Raw genomic sequence first — 12440 nt, forward strand, 5'->3', positions numbered from 1 at the left:
CTATATGTCACGGTCGTGGGCTGGACAGGACACACACCCCACCCTGTGCCTGAGGCACAGAGAGCGTGGGGGACAGGGACCGGGGACGGGCACTGCGGAGGTCGGACTGCTGCACAGCAGAGCCACAGCTCTGCAGAAGTGGAGATGAACGTTTTACCGTAAAATATGCAGAGCGTGGGACAAAAGAAAAAGCGTTTCTCGCATAATGAGACATTGTTAGAGACAAGCTCCCCAGGAAACCAATTAACACGGCGCTTTGTGTATGTCAGGCCAACACCTGGCAAAAACACCTTTCCGGGGAGGCCGCCCCTGCCCCCCGCCCCCGATGGTGTCGCGGGCAGCGCGGGGCCGGCCCTGCCTGCGCGGCGCGGGGCCGCTGACCCACGCGGGCCCGCGGCACCAGGCCCCGGCGTGGCCGCGGGCACGCGCTGGAGCCGCCGCCGGCCCTCGGAGCCGTGAGCTGCCGGGGAGAGGCCGCGCCCCGGCACGGGCCCAGCCGGTGGGGGCTCGCTCGCAGGCGGGGCCCCCCCGCAGCCCCGCGGGTGGGTCCTTGTCGCCCACAGGCGCCGCCGCCCGCGCGGGACGCACCGGCCGCGCTGCCCGGGCGCCACCCGCCGCCTCGGCCCCGCCCCCCCGTGGCCCCGCCCCGCCCCGCCGCCCGCCATGTCGCTGCGCTTCTCCGCTAACCTGTCGTGGCTGTTCCGGGAGCTCCCGTCGCTGCCGGCGCGGCTGGAGGCGGCGGCGGCCGCCGGGTTCGGGGCGGCGGAGGCGGCCTGGCCGGCGGGCTGCCCGGCCCAGGCGCTGCGGGCCGCGGCGGAGCGGGCGGGGGTGCGGATCGTCCTCCTCAACACCCCCCCCGGTACCGCCGCGTCCCCCGGGCCGCGTGGGGGGGGTGGGGGGCGCGGGGGTGTCCCGGTGCCGCTGACCCCGCCGCTCTCTCGTAGGGGACCCGGAGGCGGGCGAGATGGGGCTGGCGGCCGTGCCCGGGCGCCAGGCTGCCTTCCGGCAGGGCCTGGCCGCGGCGGTGCAGTACGCCAGGGCGGTGGGCTGCCCCAGGTAGGTGCGAGGCAGGACCCCCGCTCCTGCGGCGCCCCCGACCCCAGAGCACTCCTCCGCCATCCCGCCACGGCTCTTCTTCCGAGCGCGGTTCGCCCTTTGCCCCGCGGTGCCTCCAGCCGCCGGGTCCCGGAGCCTCTCCCGGGCAGCGTCTCCCTGCTGGGGGGCGTCGGGCGGGAGCCGGTTCGTTGCAGACCCATGGCCAGAATGTGCTCCCTGGGAGTGACCCTGGGAGTGACCCAGAGCTGGCAGGCACTCTCGTCCACCCTGCCCTCCACCGCGGAGGCTTTTGTCCGCACCTCTGCATAACTGTCCCCATGATAATCCTCCCTTTTTTCCTCCCTGATTGCACCAGTCGTTTGCCCCAGGACACAACAGTTACTTTACTGAAGGCCACACTGATTACAGCACAGCAGAGACACTGTAAGAGATGCAACTGGCACAATCCCCTTCAGAAACCCAACGTGGCCCTTTTATTCCATTTACTTTGCATCATTCTTTCCCTTAGAAAGTCCAAAGCCCTGCAGAGGGCACGGGCCAGGCAGGACAGGGCTTGTCCAGACTCATTTGCACTCTGATAATAGGCAGAGTGAAAAGGGTTTTGTTTTCACCCTACACTTTCCTTGCTCTTGCCTGGCCAGTGAGTTCTGCACGTAGTCTCGCATAGCCAGGCACTGGCCACCGTCCCCTCCCGGCACTAAAGCCAGCAAGCGGTGAGACAAGGCATGGAAGCTGTCCCCAGCAGAGGCAGCACGCCTGCTGCCCATCCTGCTGGCCTCAGGGCAGCCCCAGGAGTGAGACCCTAAGAGAGCTCCAGCCTCGGGGAGAAAGAAGTGGAGGGAGCTGGCAAAAGACGGAAGAATCAAGGTCTGCAGTTTGTCAGGCAAAAGATTCAAAGACATCCCTCTGCCTACTGCGGTGGGATGGTGTGTGTTGTGTCCCTGCAGCTCGCTGGTGCCAGTTGTGCCTCCTGCAGGGGAGATGGTTCCTCTTACCGCCTTCTGTGTCTGCTCCCCCAGCCTGGCCCTGTTTTCTATCAGCAGAGGAAGGTGTATTACATCCAACCAGCTAATCACTGAAGCTGCTGCCTGTGGCTGACTGCTCTGTGTCTGCAGGATCCACCTGATGGCTGGGCGGGTTCCCCCGGGCACAGACCTGGCCGCAGTGGCAAGCGAGATGGAAACCACCTTCATTGAGAATCTCAGATATGCTGCTGACCTCCTGGCCCAGGTAAGTGGGGAATAGGTCCTGCTCCATAGGTACTTACATGGTCTTAGGGTACCGGGGATGGAGAATCCCCCAGGAGCCTGGTATGGGGAAGGAGTGCTCCCTGCTGCAGAGATGACAGGATGCTCTGCTGGGTGACATTACTGTGTTACAGGAAGACATGATTGGACTGGTGGAGCCTATTAACAACCGCATCACTGACCCCAGCTACTATCTGAACACCCCACACCAAGGTAAGGCAGCCACCTCTTCCCCAAAGTCTCCTTCAGAGGAGGAGAAGCATCCCCAGTCTGAAAGACAGGAGGTTGCCTCACATGCAGGGAGATGCTGAGGGAACACAGTTGATGAAGAGGATCTCAGGGCTTCACCATGAAGCTTCTAGCCTGGGGGTGATGGTTTCTCATTTCTTGCACCCTTAGCTGCTGCCATCCTGGAGAAGGTGGGACGGCCCAACCTGAAGCTGCACCTGGTGAGTCAGCATTGAAGATCTCCAGGGTCCACCCTCTACCAGGGAACCTTGCACAGGCCCCCAGGGGAAGCCCAGGGGGTGCAGGCTTGTTACCCCCTCCTGGGGACATGGGGAGGGACAGGGGCTGTAGCACAGCCATCCTTGACTGCTCCCTGCTGAACAGCTGCTGCATCCTCCGCTCTCCCACAGGACCTCTTTCACTGCCAGATCATGGATGGGAATTTGTCACGCAACCTGGAGACATACTTCCCACTCATCGGTAAGGCCCTGCACCCAAACTGGCTCCTCTGTGGCCGTGGGGCAGGAGCAGCTTTAAGATGGGGCCCTCCTGCCCCACGCTCTGTTCTGGCTGGCTGGGGGCTGGGGGTGTGGGGCTGCCCTTGGGGCACTTTGTCTCATGCCTGGAGAAGGCTGCAAGCAGGGCTGAGCAGCTCCTGTTCCCTCCCTAGGTCATATCCAGATTGCACAGGTGCCAGGGCGGCACGAGCCCGACAGCCCTGGAGAGTTGAACTTCCCCTACATCTTTGAGCTCCTGGAGTCCCTCGGCTACACTGGTTACGTGGGGTGCGAGTATGCTCCGAAAGGTGAGTGGGCCCGCAGGCGGTCTGAGCCCCACATCCAAGCACAGACCAGCAGGCAGGTCCTGGGCGTCAGAGTTCCTGCCCGGGGACAAGAGCCCTGCCCCGAGCAGAAGCTGCTGCAGCTTGCGTGGGCATGCCTGTCGCTCCAGGAGACACCCTGGAAGGTCTGGGCTGGCTGCGCTCATACTGGGAGAGCCGAGGGCTGCAGCACGGTGGGACCAGCAAGGCAGCCAACTAAAACAAGGAAACCACTGGAATAAAAGTCAAAGCAATGACTTAAGAGGAACATGTCTGTCTTCTCCAGGGCTAGGGGATGGTGGTGGCTGGGATGATTCCTAGAGAAATGTTAGGAGCACCTGTGTTGTATTTCCTTTCCCCAGGCCCTATTGGGCCAGCCCAAGCACTCTGACCCCATCTACTCACACACTGTCTGCAGGGCCTGGGCAGCACTGTAGGTGACTAGTGGTACATAGGAGCACCTTCACCTCCGCTTTGCAGGGGTGTCCAGCAGGGCAGAGGGGAGCACTCGCTCCTTGGGAAGGGCATGAGTCTTCCTAGTCCAGCTCCAGCTGGTGCCTGGAGTTGTGGTAAGAGGGTTCTGGACTGCAGAAGCCCTGCAGTTCTCACGGCTGCTGCCAGTGCCCAGCACTGGCCCTGCAGCAGGTGGAGAAAGTGAAGTAAGCAGCCCCCTCACAGGCTGCCCAACCAAGGTAAGAGGCTGTGGGCTGCCTGCCCACAGACACTCGGGGCTGTGGTCTGCCCTGCTGCTCCTGCTCCGGAGCAAGTGTGAGACTGCTGCAAACCCAGCCAGTCCCACAGCCAGGGATGCCTCTGCGCCCCTGTAGGAGGCTTTCCACATCCTAGCCTACGGCACCCGAACACGGATCTGGTTCAGTTTATTTCACAGATACGTCAATGGCTTTAATGTACATCTCCATAAAACCTTCCACTGGTCCAGTTCACCCTTCCTGTCCCATTTGGTGCTCTCCTGATGAAAGCAAAAGGCCCAAAGCGGGCAGCCACACTGCCCAGAGCCCTCAAGTCCAGGAGTCTTTCTGCCTAAAGCCAGAGCACTGTGTGATGCTGCCCTGTGCAGAAGACGTGCCGTACGTGTTCCTCTGTGCCTTCCGAGCAGGCAGAACTCACCTGCAGATGCCAAAGCCATGTCCCTGAGAGTCGCTCTGCTTCAGCCGAGCCAGAGCAGCCAAGCTCCTGCCCTTGCGGTGCGGTTCAAGGTCAGCACACTGAGGGCCACACCAGCCAGCCAGCCAACGACGGAGGTGCATATCCCCAGGCTCCTCAGTTCAGTACCCACACGTGCCACGAGCAGCAGTGCCTGCAGTGTTGGAGCACAGGACCCCTCCAGAGGCCTGTTCTTCCCCATCGTCACCCATGGCAGAGCCGCACCGAGGGGTCCGGTACACGGGTGCCAGTGCTAGAGCAGGCCTGTCCAGAGGTTGAAGCAGGCAGTGTTGATGACTGACTCCAGGTGGTGGTATGTGGACACAAGCTGGGGCAGAGGGCTCTCGCTGTTCTGGGGCTGCACTGGGAACGGCTCCCGAAAAACCACGGTGAGGCTCTGCTGAGAAGGAGGAGCAGGTCAGGGGACAGGATTCAGACAAGCACTGTGTAGTCCCTAGCCCAGCTGCGTGGGCACTTTTTTGGCAGTGGCAGGCAGGGGCTGGGAGAAGTCTTTTAGGACTTCTTTAGTGCCAACAGCGCTAAGCTAGTGCCTCCTCCTGTGACAGAGCATGTTTCAGCCTCCTCCCAATTTTTCTGGTGGAAATTAGGTGCAAGGACTTGCCCACTCACTCTGTCCCAGCCCCCATACATCTGCAGTTATCCCAACCCCAGCAGCAACCTCAGGAGAGGAGGGGATCCTACTGCCACCACAGTAATAGGGGCTTCCAGGGAAATTAGAGGGAAATTTCTTCTTCTAAGGCGAAGAGTAGGAGTGCAACAAATGGGGAAGGGGAGGAGATTAAACGTAATAACTGCAATCCTAAAAATAAATGCTGGCTGCTCCATTCTCATTAGCAACTGTACTGACAAGGCAGGGCAAGGGCAGAGGGGAACAGAGAACAGGGTTCATAAGAAGAAAAACGTGAGTGACTTGGTGCACTCAGCATCATGGAGGAATGACACAGTGACTGGATGTTCTCCAGAACTGAAATGCTGCACATCTAGCAGTCAGGGTTCCCTAACAAACTCGTAAAGCCATGAGAACAGCTGTGTAACTGCAAAACAGCAAATGTACCACCACCATTTAAGAGGGAAGAGAAAATGATTTGCGAGCGTAACTGCAGCAGCATGCAAGGCTTTAGAGCAGGCTCGAAAAGAAAGAACCATGAGGAAAATGCAGCTTCATGTTACCAAAGTGATGTGCTAACGCTAAAGTTCTTTTTGATAAGGTAATACTTCTAGACAAAGGAATCATGGTACATCTTATCTGAGCTTCAGGAAGGATTTGATGTAGTGCCATGTGGGATATTTAGGTAAGCTGAAAAGATAGGAATTAACAAATTGTAATTGTAAGGTGAAGATGGTAGAACCAGAAGAGGAAGGAGCAGGCTGGAGAGAGGTTACAAATGGAGTTCCTTCAGGACAGGTTTTGTGACTCATGTTGCCTAGTACTTTAATGAGTCTGGCACAAAGATGAGGAGCACGCTGATAAAATTTGAGGCAGTAATACAGAAGAGGATTGGGATAATGCAAAAAAAGCCCTAGAGACTTTTGAGAGGCCACAGGAATGGGATGAATGTTAAGCACAAAATACAAAGTGAGGAACACGAAGGATTTCTGTTATAAGATGGGAGTCACTGGGAGAGGTGATGGAGGGTCTGGGTACATCATATCAATGACCACAAGGTGACCCTATGACCAGTAAGACATGACCATGAAAAGGCAAATAGCACCCTAGGCTGTACCAGAAGCACCAGGCAGTGACAGAAAAGCCTTAGTCCAATCGCAGAAGGCTCTGCTGAGACTCCTCAGGAATACTGGGTGTTGTCTCGGACACCTTTATTTACAAAGGCTGACCTGAGCCCTCGACGGCTCTGGACGACAATGAAGCCATTGGGGAAGGGAAGGGAGGCTCAAGAGCTCAGCTTGTTTAACACAGCAACATGGAGTTAGCAAAAATTCCACCTTCAGATTGCGGAGGTGAATCTAGTGGACCAGGGAGGAAGTGGTTGTGCACAGTGAAGAGCAGTTTCAGCTCTGAGCTACCACTGGCATGGAGGATAGAACTGGCCATGACAAAAGCTCCAGCACAAAATGGGAAGGGCTCTTCACCATCAGGTGACAGGAGGCACTGAGCAGCCTTCCAGCAGGCCCTGCCTCTGTCTCCCCTACCTCCTTTTAAGATGGAGTATGATTTACTTAAAGGGATCAGTTAAGCTGCAGTCTCTGCAAAAGCCTCACTGTGGACTGGAATGTCTTGTAGATCCCCTGCTCTCCCATGGAGATGCCTTCCCTGTGACCCATCCTGCACCCTGCCTGGGAGCACAGCTGAAAGCAGAGTATTTTTTCCCCTCGAGTGCAACAGAGGCCAAGGCCCATGCAGGTTTGCTGGGACCCTCACAGTGCAGGTCCCCTTCCTTTCTGCCCAGGTAGAAGCAGACCACAGCACTGGTGACCCTTCCCAGCCAGAACCAGTGTGATCTGGCTTTGGGCTGAATACAGGACTCTCTAAACTGAATAGAGAGAAGGCTGACAGCATGATCCAAAAACAACCCTACGAAGGAGAAGAGGATCAACTGTTCACTGTTTTCTAATACAAGAACAAAGGGGCATCACACAAAACGAGCAGAAGGACCTTCAAAAACAAGCCAAGAAAGGTAGTTCTTCATCTGGATTGTAATTGCCTCAGAGATTCAAGTCAGGGGAAATCATGGATGCCAGAAATTAACTGAGCAAAATAAAGCTGTGGAGGGCTATTAAATAAAAGCAAAGGGCACTTCTAGCTCAGTATAGGCCTGAGCCACGGATTGTCAGATGTTGGGACAGTATTTAGAAAAGGTGTCACAAGCTTCTTGGCCTGTTCTTATTCTCCCCATGCGCACCTGCCCTTGGCCACTGCTGGATGAATCTAGACAAGATCCCTGGCCTGAGCCAATATAGCTGCTCTTATGTTTCCCAGTTCTTACCGTCTTTCCTGAATGAGAATCGAGAAACACAAGAACGAAGCAATCCGTGAACTTCTGGTTGAGCACGACCTGTCAGGAGAGCCACAGCACACGTTGGAAAGGGAACAGTACAAACCCCAGGACAGGGATACAAACAGCACCCACCCAGGGACATGCTGCTGTGCAGGACGAGTGCCAGGATAGAGCTGTGAAGGTGCAGGTTTGCCGGGCTCACAGGTGACACTGCTAACCCATGGGGCTATACACGGCATGAGGTTCTGGGGGTGCAGAGTGTCCTGCCTGCCAGGGGCAGACAAACAGACACTGCTGTACCACAGGAGCACACACCTCACGCTGCACTAGTAGCAGAGTGGAGAACAACATTGTGATGGTGCCCACGTTGTCCTGACAGCCCGTGCCAGGCTCACACTGTGAGAAGCCACAGCAGGCAGTGGAGAGCGGCTGCAGGTGGGTGACGGGCTGTCTTACCAGATACTGAGTGCCAGTTTCAGCGTTGTGGAAGTGCCGACAGCTCTGGGGAAAGCGGCTCAACAGCACTTTGATGAGGCTCTGGTACCAAGAGACTGTCATGGTGAGGAAGCATCCCTGTGGGCATAGAAAAGGGCCGATTTCAGCCTCCCTCTAGCCATGGCACCAGCAGCCATAATGCCACAGCAGCCTTCAGACCCCAAATCAGATGTATCCCTCACAGCCCACTGAGGCACGCTGACCTCCGTAGACAGGTCCATGCAGCCTCACCCTTCCCCTGCCAGCTAGGAGCTATGTTCCTGCCTCTGCCTTGCCACCAAGCAGGAAGAGATGTGCCCTGCAGGTCCTTCACCTGGCGCCCCATGCCAGCCCCAGAGCAGAACAGCAGCTGCTGTGCACCATGGCTCCATCCCTGCTGCTCACCAGCTGGGGGTCGACATCAGCAATGGATTTTCCATGCACGGCATCGAGCAGCTCCTCCAGCTCCACCAGCGAGAGCTTGCCCAACTTCAGCTTGTCAGAAGCCAGAGGCTCCAGAAGGAAGAGGCGCTTCCAGAGGTTGTCCCTGCGGCAGTGGCACTTGGCCAGCTGCACCATGCTGCTGAGCTGCTTCTGGGCCGAGGCCACCTCGGAGGCCAGCAAGGGGAAGAGCGGTGAGGTGTAGAAGAGCCCTGGCCCCAGTTTGACTTGCGTGCCCCCCGCGTAGAACTCGCTGCTGTCCTCCACGTCCTGCCACAGCTCCCGCTCTGCCGGCTGCTGCTGCCCCAGGCTGGTCTCTGGCTCCGCTGCCTCCCAGGCTGCCCGGCCCACCACAGGCTCCAGCACTTCCCGCTGCAAGCGTGGCAGCTTCTTGAAGCGTCGCATATCGGCCGTGAGCCGGGGAAAGAGCTCCCGCTGGCTAGTCATGATGACGTAGAAACGCAAGCTGAGAGCAAGGAGACACTTGTGACCTGGGGAAGGGCTGCTCCCTTCTCAGCTGGGCTGTGAATGAATCATGGGCCTCTCTGTCCCTGCCAGTAAGGGTGCTCCTCCGCCCAGACAAGGACAGATACCACACCGCCCAGTTCCCTGTGAGGATCGTCCCCAGACAGCACCAAACCTGCCTGTGATGTCCCAGACAGAGCCAGGCCCTCCCAGAGCCCTCCTCCCCAGCCAGGAAGCTTTGATGTCATGTCTCTGGGCCCCCAGTGCTCACCGGAGCATGCGTCTCTCTGCCTCGCTCTGCTCCTCAAACGGTGCTGCACTGTGACACACCAGGAGGGACACATCAAAGTCATCGTGATGACGCAGACCTTCAGAGTCCTTGTAGGAGCCCGAGCTGGGAGCAAAAGCACAGCAATATGAAGGGGACCTCACTTTGTTCCCCCAGAGCTCTTGGTCACAATGGAACTACTGGGCACAGGGAATTCAACACAGCAGGACTCCTCAGAAGTGCTACGGGAAATGTCAAATGCATGAGCACACAGGCACACCACCCCTGTTGGCCACCTCAGAAAAGCGGGGCAGAAGAGCTGCCTGACACTGTGTAGAACAGTCAGCTTTGCTGGCACCTCAGGGCAGTGTCCCCAGGACTAGGGGGTACCCACCGATCTCTGGCAGCTCCAGAAACTTTCAGCAGATGCACTCACCTGTTCCAAATAGAGACCAGTGCATATTCGTTCTGCTCTGTGCCTGGTGTCCCCTTCTTGTTGTCACCGCCCGTGGCCGGCCGGGCCATGCGCAGGGGTTTCATGTGGTAGGTGTTGGCGTGGTCAGCAATGTAGTTGTACAGCTGGTGTGCGGTGATCATGTTGGTGGGCAGGGCCAGCATGCCTAGGGGAAAGGACACATTGCTACCACAGGAGACACTCAGTGCCTCTTACCTGGGCAGAGCAGTGTCCTACAAACCATTCTGGGGGACAGAGCTCTAAAACAACCCACCTCCCTTCCACAACAGAGCAGCAAAGTGTTCCTCTGGAGCTGGGCCCCTCACGTCACCCTCTCCCTGTCACCTCCCTGCATACTCCAAAGGTCAGGTTTATTTGTAAAGCACTTGGAAACCTTTTGCCAAGTTATGGGCTGGCGATCAACCCCAGACTGATCACATGTTGAGCTACACACCTTGGAAAACGTGGTTGCGGCCAAATTTGGGGATGTCGGGGTGGTGGGCAATGAAATCCTCCAGGAAGCTGGTGAGATGGTAGCCCTGGCGGAGAGTCATGTGGGAACCCAGCAGATACTGGTGGACTATACGCAAGTGGAAGTCATAGCTGAACGAATGCACATGCATGAGGTCTCGCACCTTGTCACACTCCTCCGTGAAGAGCATAGAGAGCTGTGAAGGGACAGGGAGTCAAGGCAGGAATGTTACCAGGCACCTCACACCCTCCTGCAAAGCCCTGCTGACAGCAAGGCATGGCAGAGCCAGTGCAGCCACCCCTGCGCCGACACCAGAGCAGGCTGCAGCCGAGAAGCTGTGTGCACAGTGCAAATAGCAGACCTGCAGGCCTGGCCCCAGGGCATCCAGCTTGGTGTCTCCTTCCACCCTTGACCCCACTCCAGGTCTCCAGTAACAGCACAGACTGATCAGCACTGCCTCCCTTTTTGGCATGAGGTTCATCCCCCCCTTAAGCTGAAGGCCACGTGGCTATGAAGGAGGACACAGCCTTCTTTCAGCTGAGTGCTGCTCTGCACTGCCTCGTCCCTGAGCGGGTACAGGACACACTGGGGCTGGAGCCCCAGCAAGTTCTGGATCTACAGGCAAAGACTGACTCCCTGAATGTCATTTGAGAGCAGGAGGCAGCACAGGGGCCTGCGGGGAGTGGCTGAACCCAGAGATGGGCAACAATAGAGTTGCTAATGCCCTGTGCTCAGAAACGAACAGGGACCCAGGCTGGCTGCTGGGAAGCCAGATCCAACCGTGTCCAGAGAGGATCCCTCTGGCATGTGGCCATCGCCTCTGCACAGCATGCTGGTTCTTCACTGGGGCAGCACCAGCCTGCACACACTCAGCTCTGGCCATGCTCCCAGCACAACTGCAGCTCCTGTGCCAGGGGACAGGGTTGGTGAAGGCCTCAGCCTTGCCCTCATGCCAGAGGCCCACAGTTTTAATGTCTTTTGGCTCTCTGACACCTTTGGGCAATTGACCCAGATCATAATCCCTTGGCTTAAGAAGGGGGCAAGCAGGGAAAACCAGCAGGAAGGAGGCATTGACAGAACAGGCTGCCCTCGCTCTCTGCACCACCTGCATTGCTGCTGCCATGAGTCAGAGGGCAACCCACACAGCCAGGGCGAGCCCAGAGAGGAGCCTATAGCTCTGCCACATGAAAGGCAGGGCGAAGAGCAAGAAACACAAGGCGCTGCCCCCATGCCAGCACCTGGGGCCCACCCCATCCTCCTCCCAAGCTGTGCTGCCCACTGTGGTAGGTACTGCTATGGAAGGCACTGGCACAGGAGGCAAGAGGCAGCTCCCACAGCCGGCGCTGGGGCAGGAAGGGTGGAAGCACAGCCAGTGGGAGGTTCAGCCCTGCACTGGCAGGTCCTGCCATGCTCAGCATGGCAGTGGGAGGAGAGGACGTACCGCAGACTCAGAGACGGAGCTGGGTCCCATGCAGCTCTTGCTGCGAGCTCTGGCTGTAAGAGTGCCCTGATGGAGAGAGATGCACAGCCAGTGGGAGGAGAGACAAGGCACTGCCCAGCCCTGTTCCTGCATCCAGCCTGTCCTGCACAGGCCCAGGGTGGGACAAGGGGAGAAAAGGGCCAGAGGAGCTCAACTGCCCCACCTGGGAGAACTCTGAGCCAGGCCCCTGCAGCAAGCCCCACACCTCTTGCTCACTGCTCCCAGGACCATACCCTTCCACTGCAAAACCAGGCAAAGTCTTTTCCCAAGTCAGCCAAAGAGAGCCTGGATGTTCCCTGCAATGCCAGCTGCAGCCTGGTAACCCTGCGCTGTGCATGTGCAGGCTTCCCAGGAAAGGCTCAGCAAACCCTCAGGCAAGGTCCTGGCAGGCTCCAAGCTTAGGAGAGCCACTCTTGGCATATATAAGACGCAGCCTTGCTACAGAGCCACCTTGAAAAGGACAGTATGGTCATGCACACCTGCCTCAGACAGACTGGGGCCGACCAGCCTGTAGGCAGCCACCCAGTGCCCTGGGGACAGGCAGGAGACACCCTGACACACCAAGAGATAAGGGAGCAGGCAAACCCATGGTGTTGTAGAGCAAGGCACTGAGGTATCAAGAACCAGGGCTCCTGGTGCAGAAAGTGATCTCCTCCCACAAAGGGCAGCAACCATGTTCACAGATCCCTGTTCCCATTCCACTTCCTTCTTGTTCCAAGGGAAGCGGAGAGCTTATGGCTTTCCATGCACTGACTTTCCCTGGAGCAGTCATCTTTGCCAGAATTGCTCCTATTGCTCCCCAGTCTGCTCTATCTTGCTCCCCAAGCTAGGACAGGCATCATTCTCTTGCCAAACCTCCCACCCACTTTCACTGCACTCCAGATCTGCTCAAG

The 12440-nt window shown here is 57.8% G+C and overlaps 2 protein-coding genes across 17 annotated transcripts in view; one reads left to right on the forward strand and one right to left on the reverse strand.

Moving 5' to 3' along the window:
* Nucleotides 1-658: 658 nt before the first annotated feature.
* On the forward strand, nucleotides 659-3613 carry HYI (hydroxypyruvate isomerase (putative)). Its single transcript, XM_074832229.1, has 8 exons — nucleotides 659-859; nucleotides 945-1056; nucleotides 2172-2286; nucleotides 2438-2516; nucleotides 2703-2752; nucleotides 2942-3011; nucleotides 3202-3336; nucleotides 3483-3613. Exons 1-8 carry the CDS (start codon nucleotides 664-666, stop codon nucleotides 3569-3571), a joined length of 846 nt encoding a protein of 281 aa, XP_074688330.1. The 5' UTR covers nucleotides 659-663; the 3' UTR covers nucleotides 3572-3613.
* Nucleotides 3614-4213: 600 nt separating this feature from the next.
* SZT2 (SZT2 subunit of KICSTOR complex) overlaps nucleotides 4214-12440 on the reverse strand; it is a 60196-nt gene continuing 51969 nt past the window's right edge. For 9 of the 16 annotated variants that reach the window (XM_074832233.1, XM_074832237.1, XM_074832234.1 and 6 more), the window contains 8 exons: nucleotides 11509-11574; nucleotides 10050-10263; nucleotides 9578-9761; nucleotides 9145-9267; nucleotides 8373-8874; nucleotides 7950-8066; nucleotides 7482-7550; nucleotides 4214-4915 (listed from right to left, as the gene is read on the reverse strand). In XM_074832233.1, coding sequence (XP_074688334.1) covers nucleotides 4769-4915; nucleotides 7482-7550; nucleotides 7950-8066; nucleotides 8373-8874; nucleotides 9145-9267; nucleotides 9578-9761; nucleotides 10050-10263; nucleotides 11509-11574 — 1422 coding nt within the window. In that variant the 3' untranslated portion in view covers nucleotides 4214-4768. Of the gene's footprint in view, nucleotides 4916-7481; nucleotides 7551-7949; nucleotides 8067-8372; nucleotides 8875-9144; nucleotides 9268-9577; nucleotides 9762-10049; nucleotides 10264-11508; nucleotides 11575-12440 lie in introns of those variants that run through there. The other 7 variants (XM_074832238.1, XM_074832232.1, XM_074832246.1 and 4 more) reach the window with 4 other exon arrangements.

The sequence above is a fragment of the Strix aluco genome, chromosome 8 (assembly GCF_031877795.1).
Source record: "Strix aluco isolate bStrAlu1 chromosome 8, bStrAlu1.hap1, whole genome shotgun sequence".
In the NCBI taxonomy this organism is placed as follows: Eukaryota; Metazoa; Chordata; class Aves; order Strigiformes; family Strigidae; genus Strix; species Strix aluco.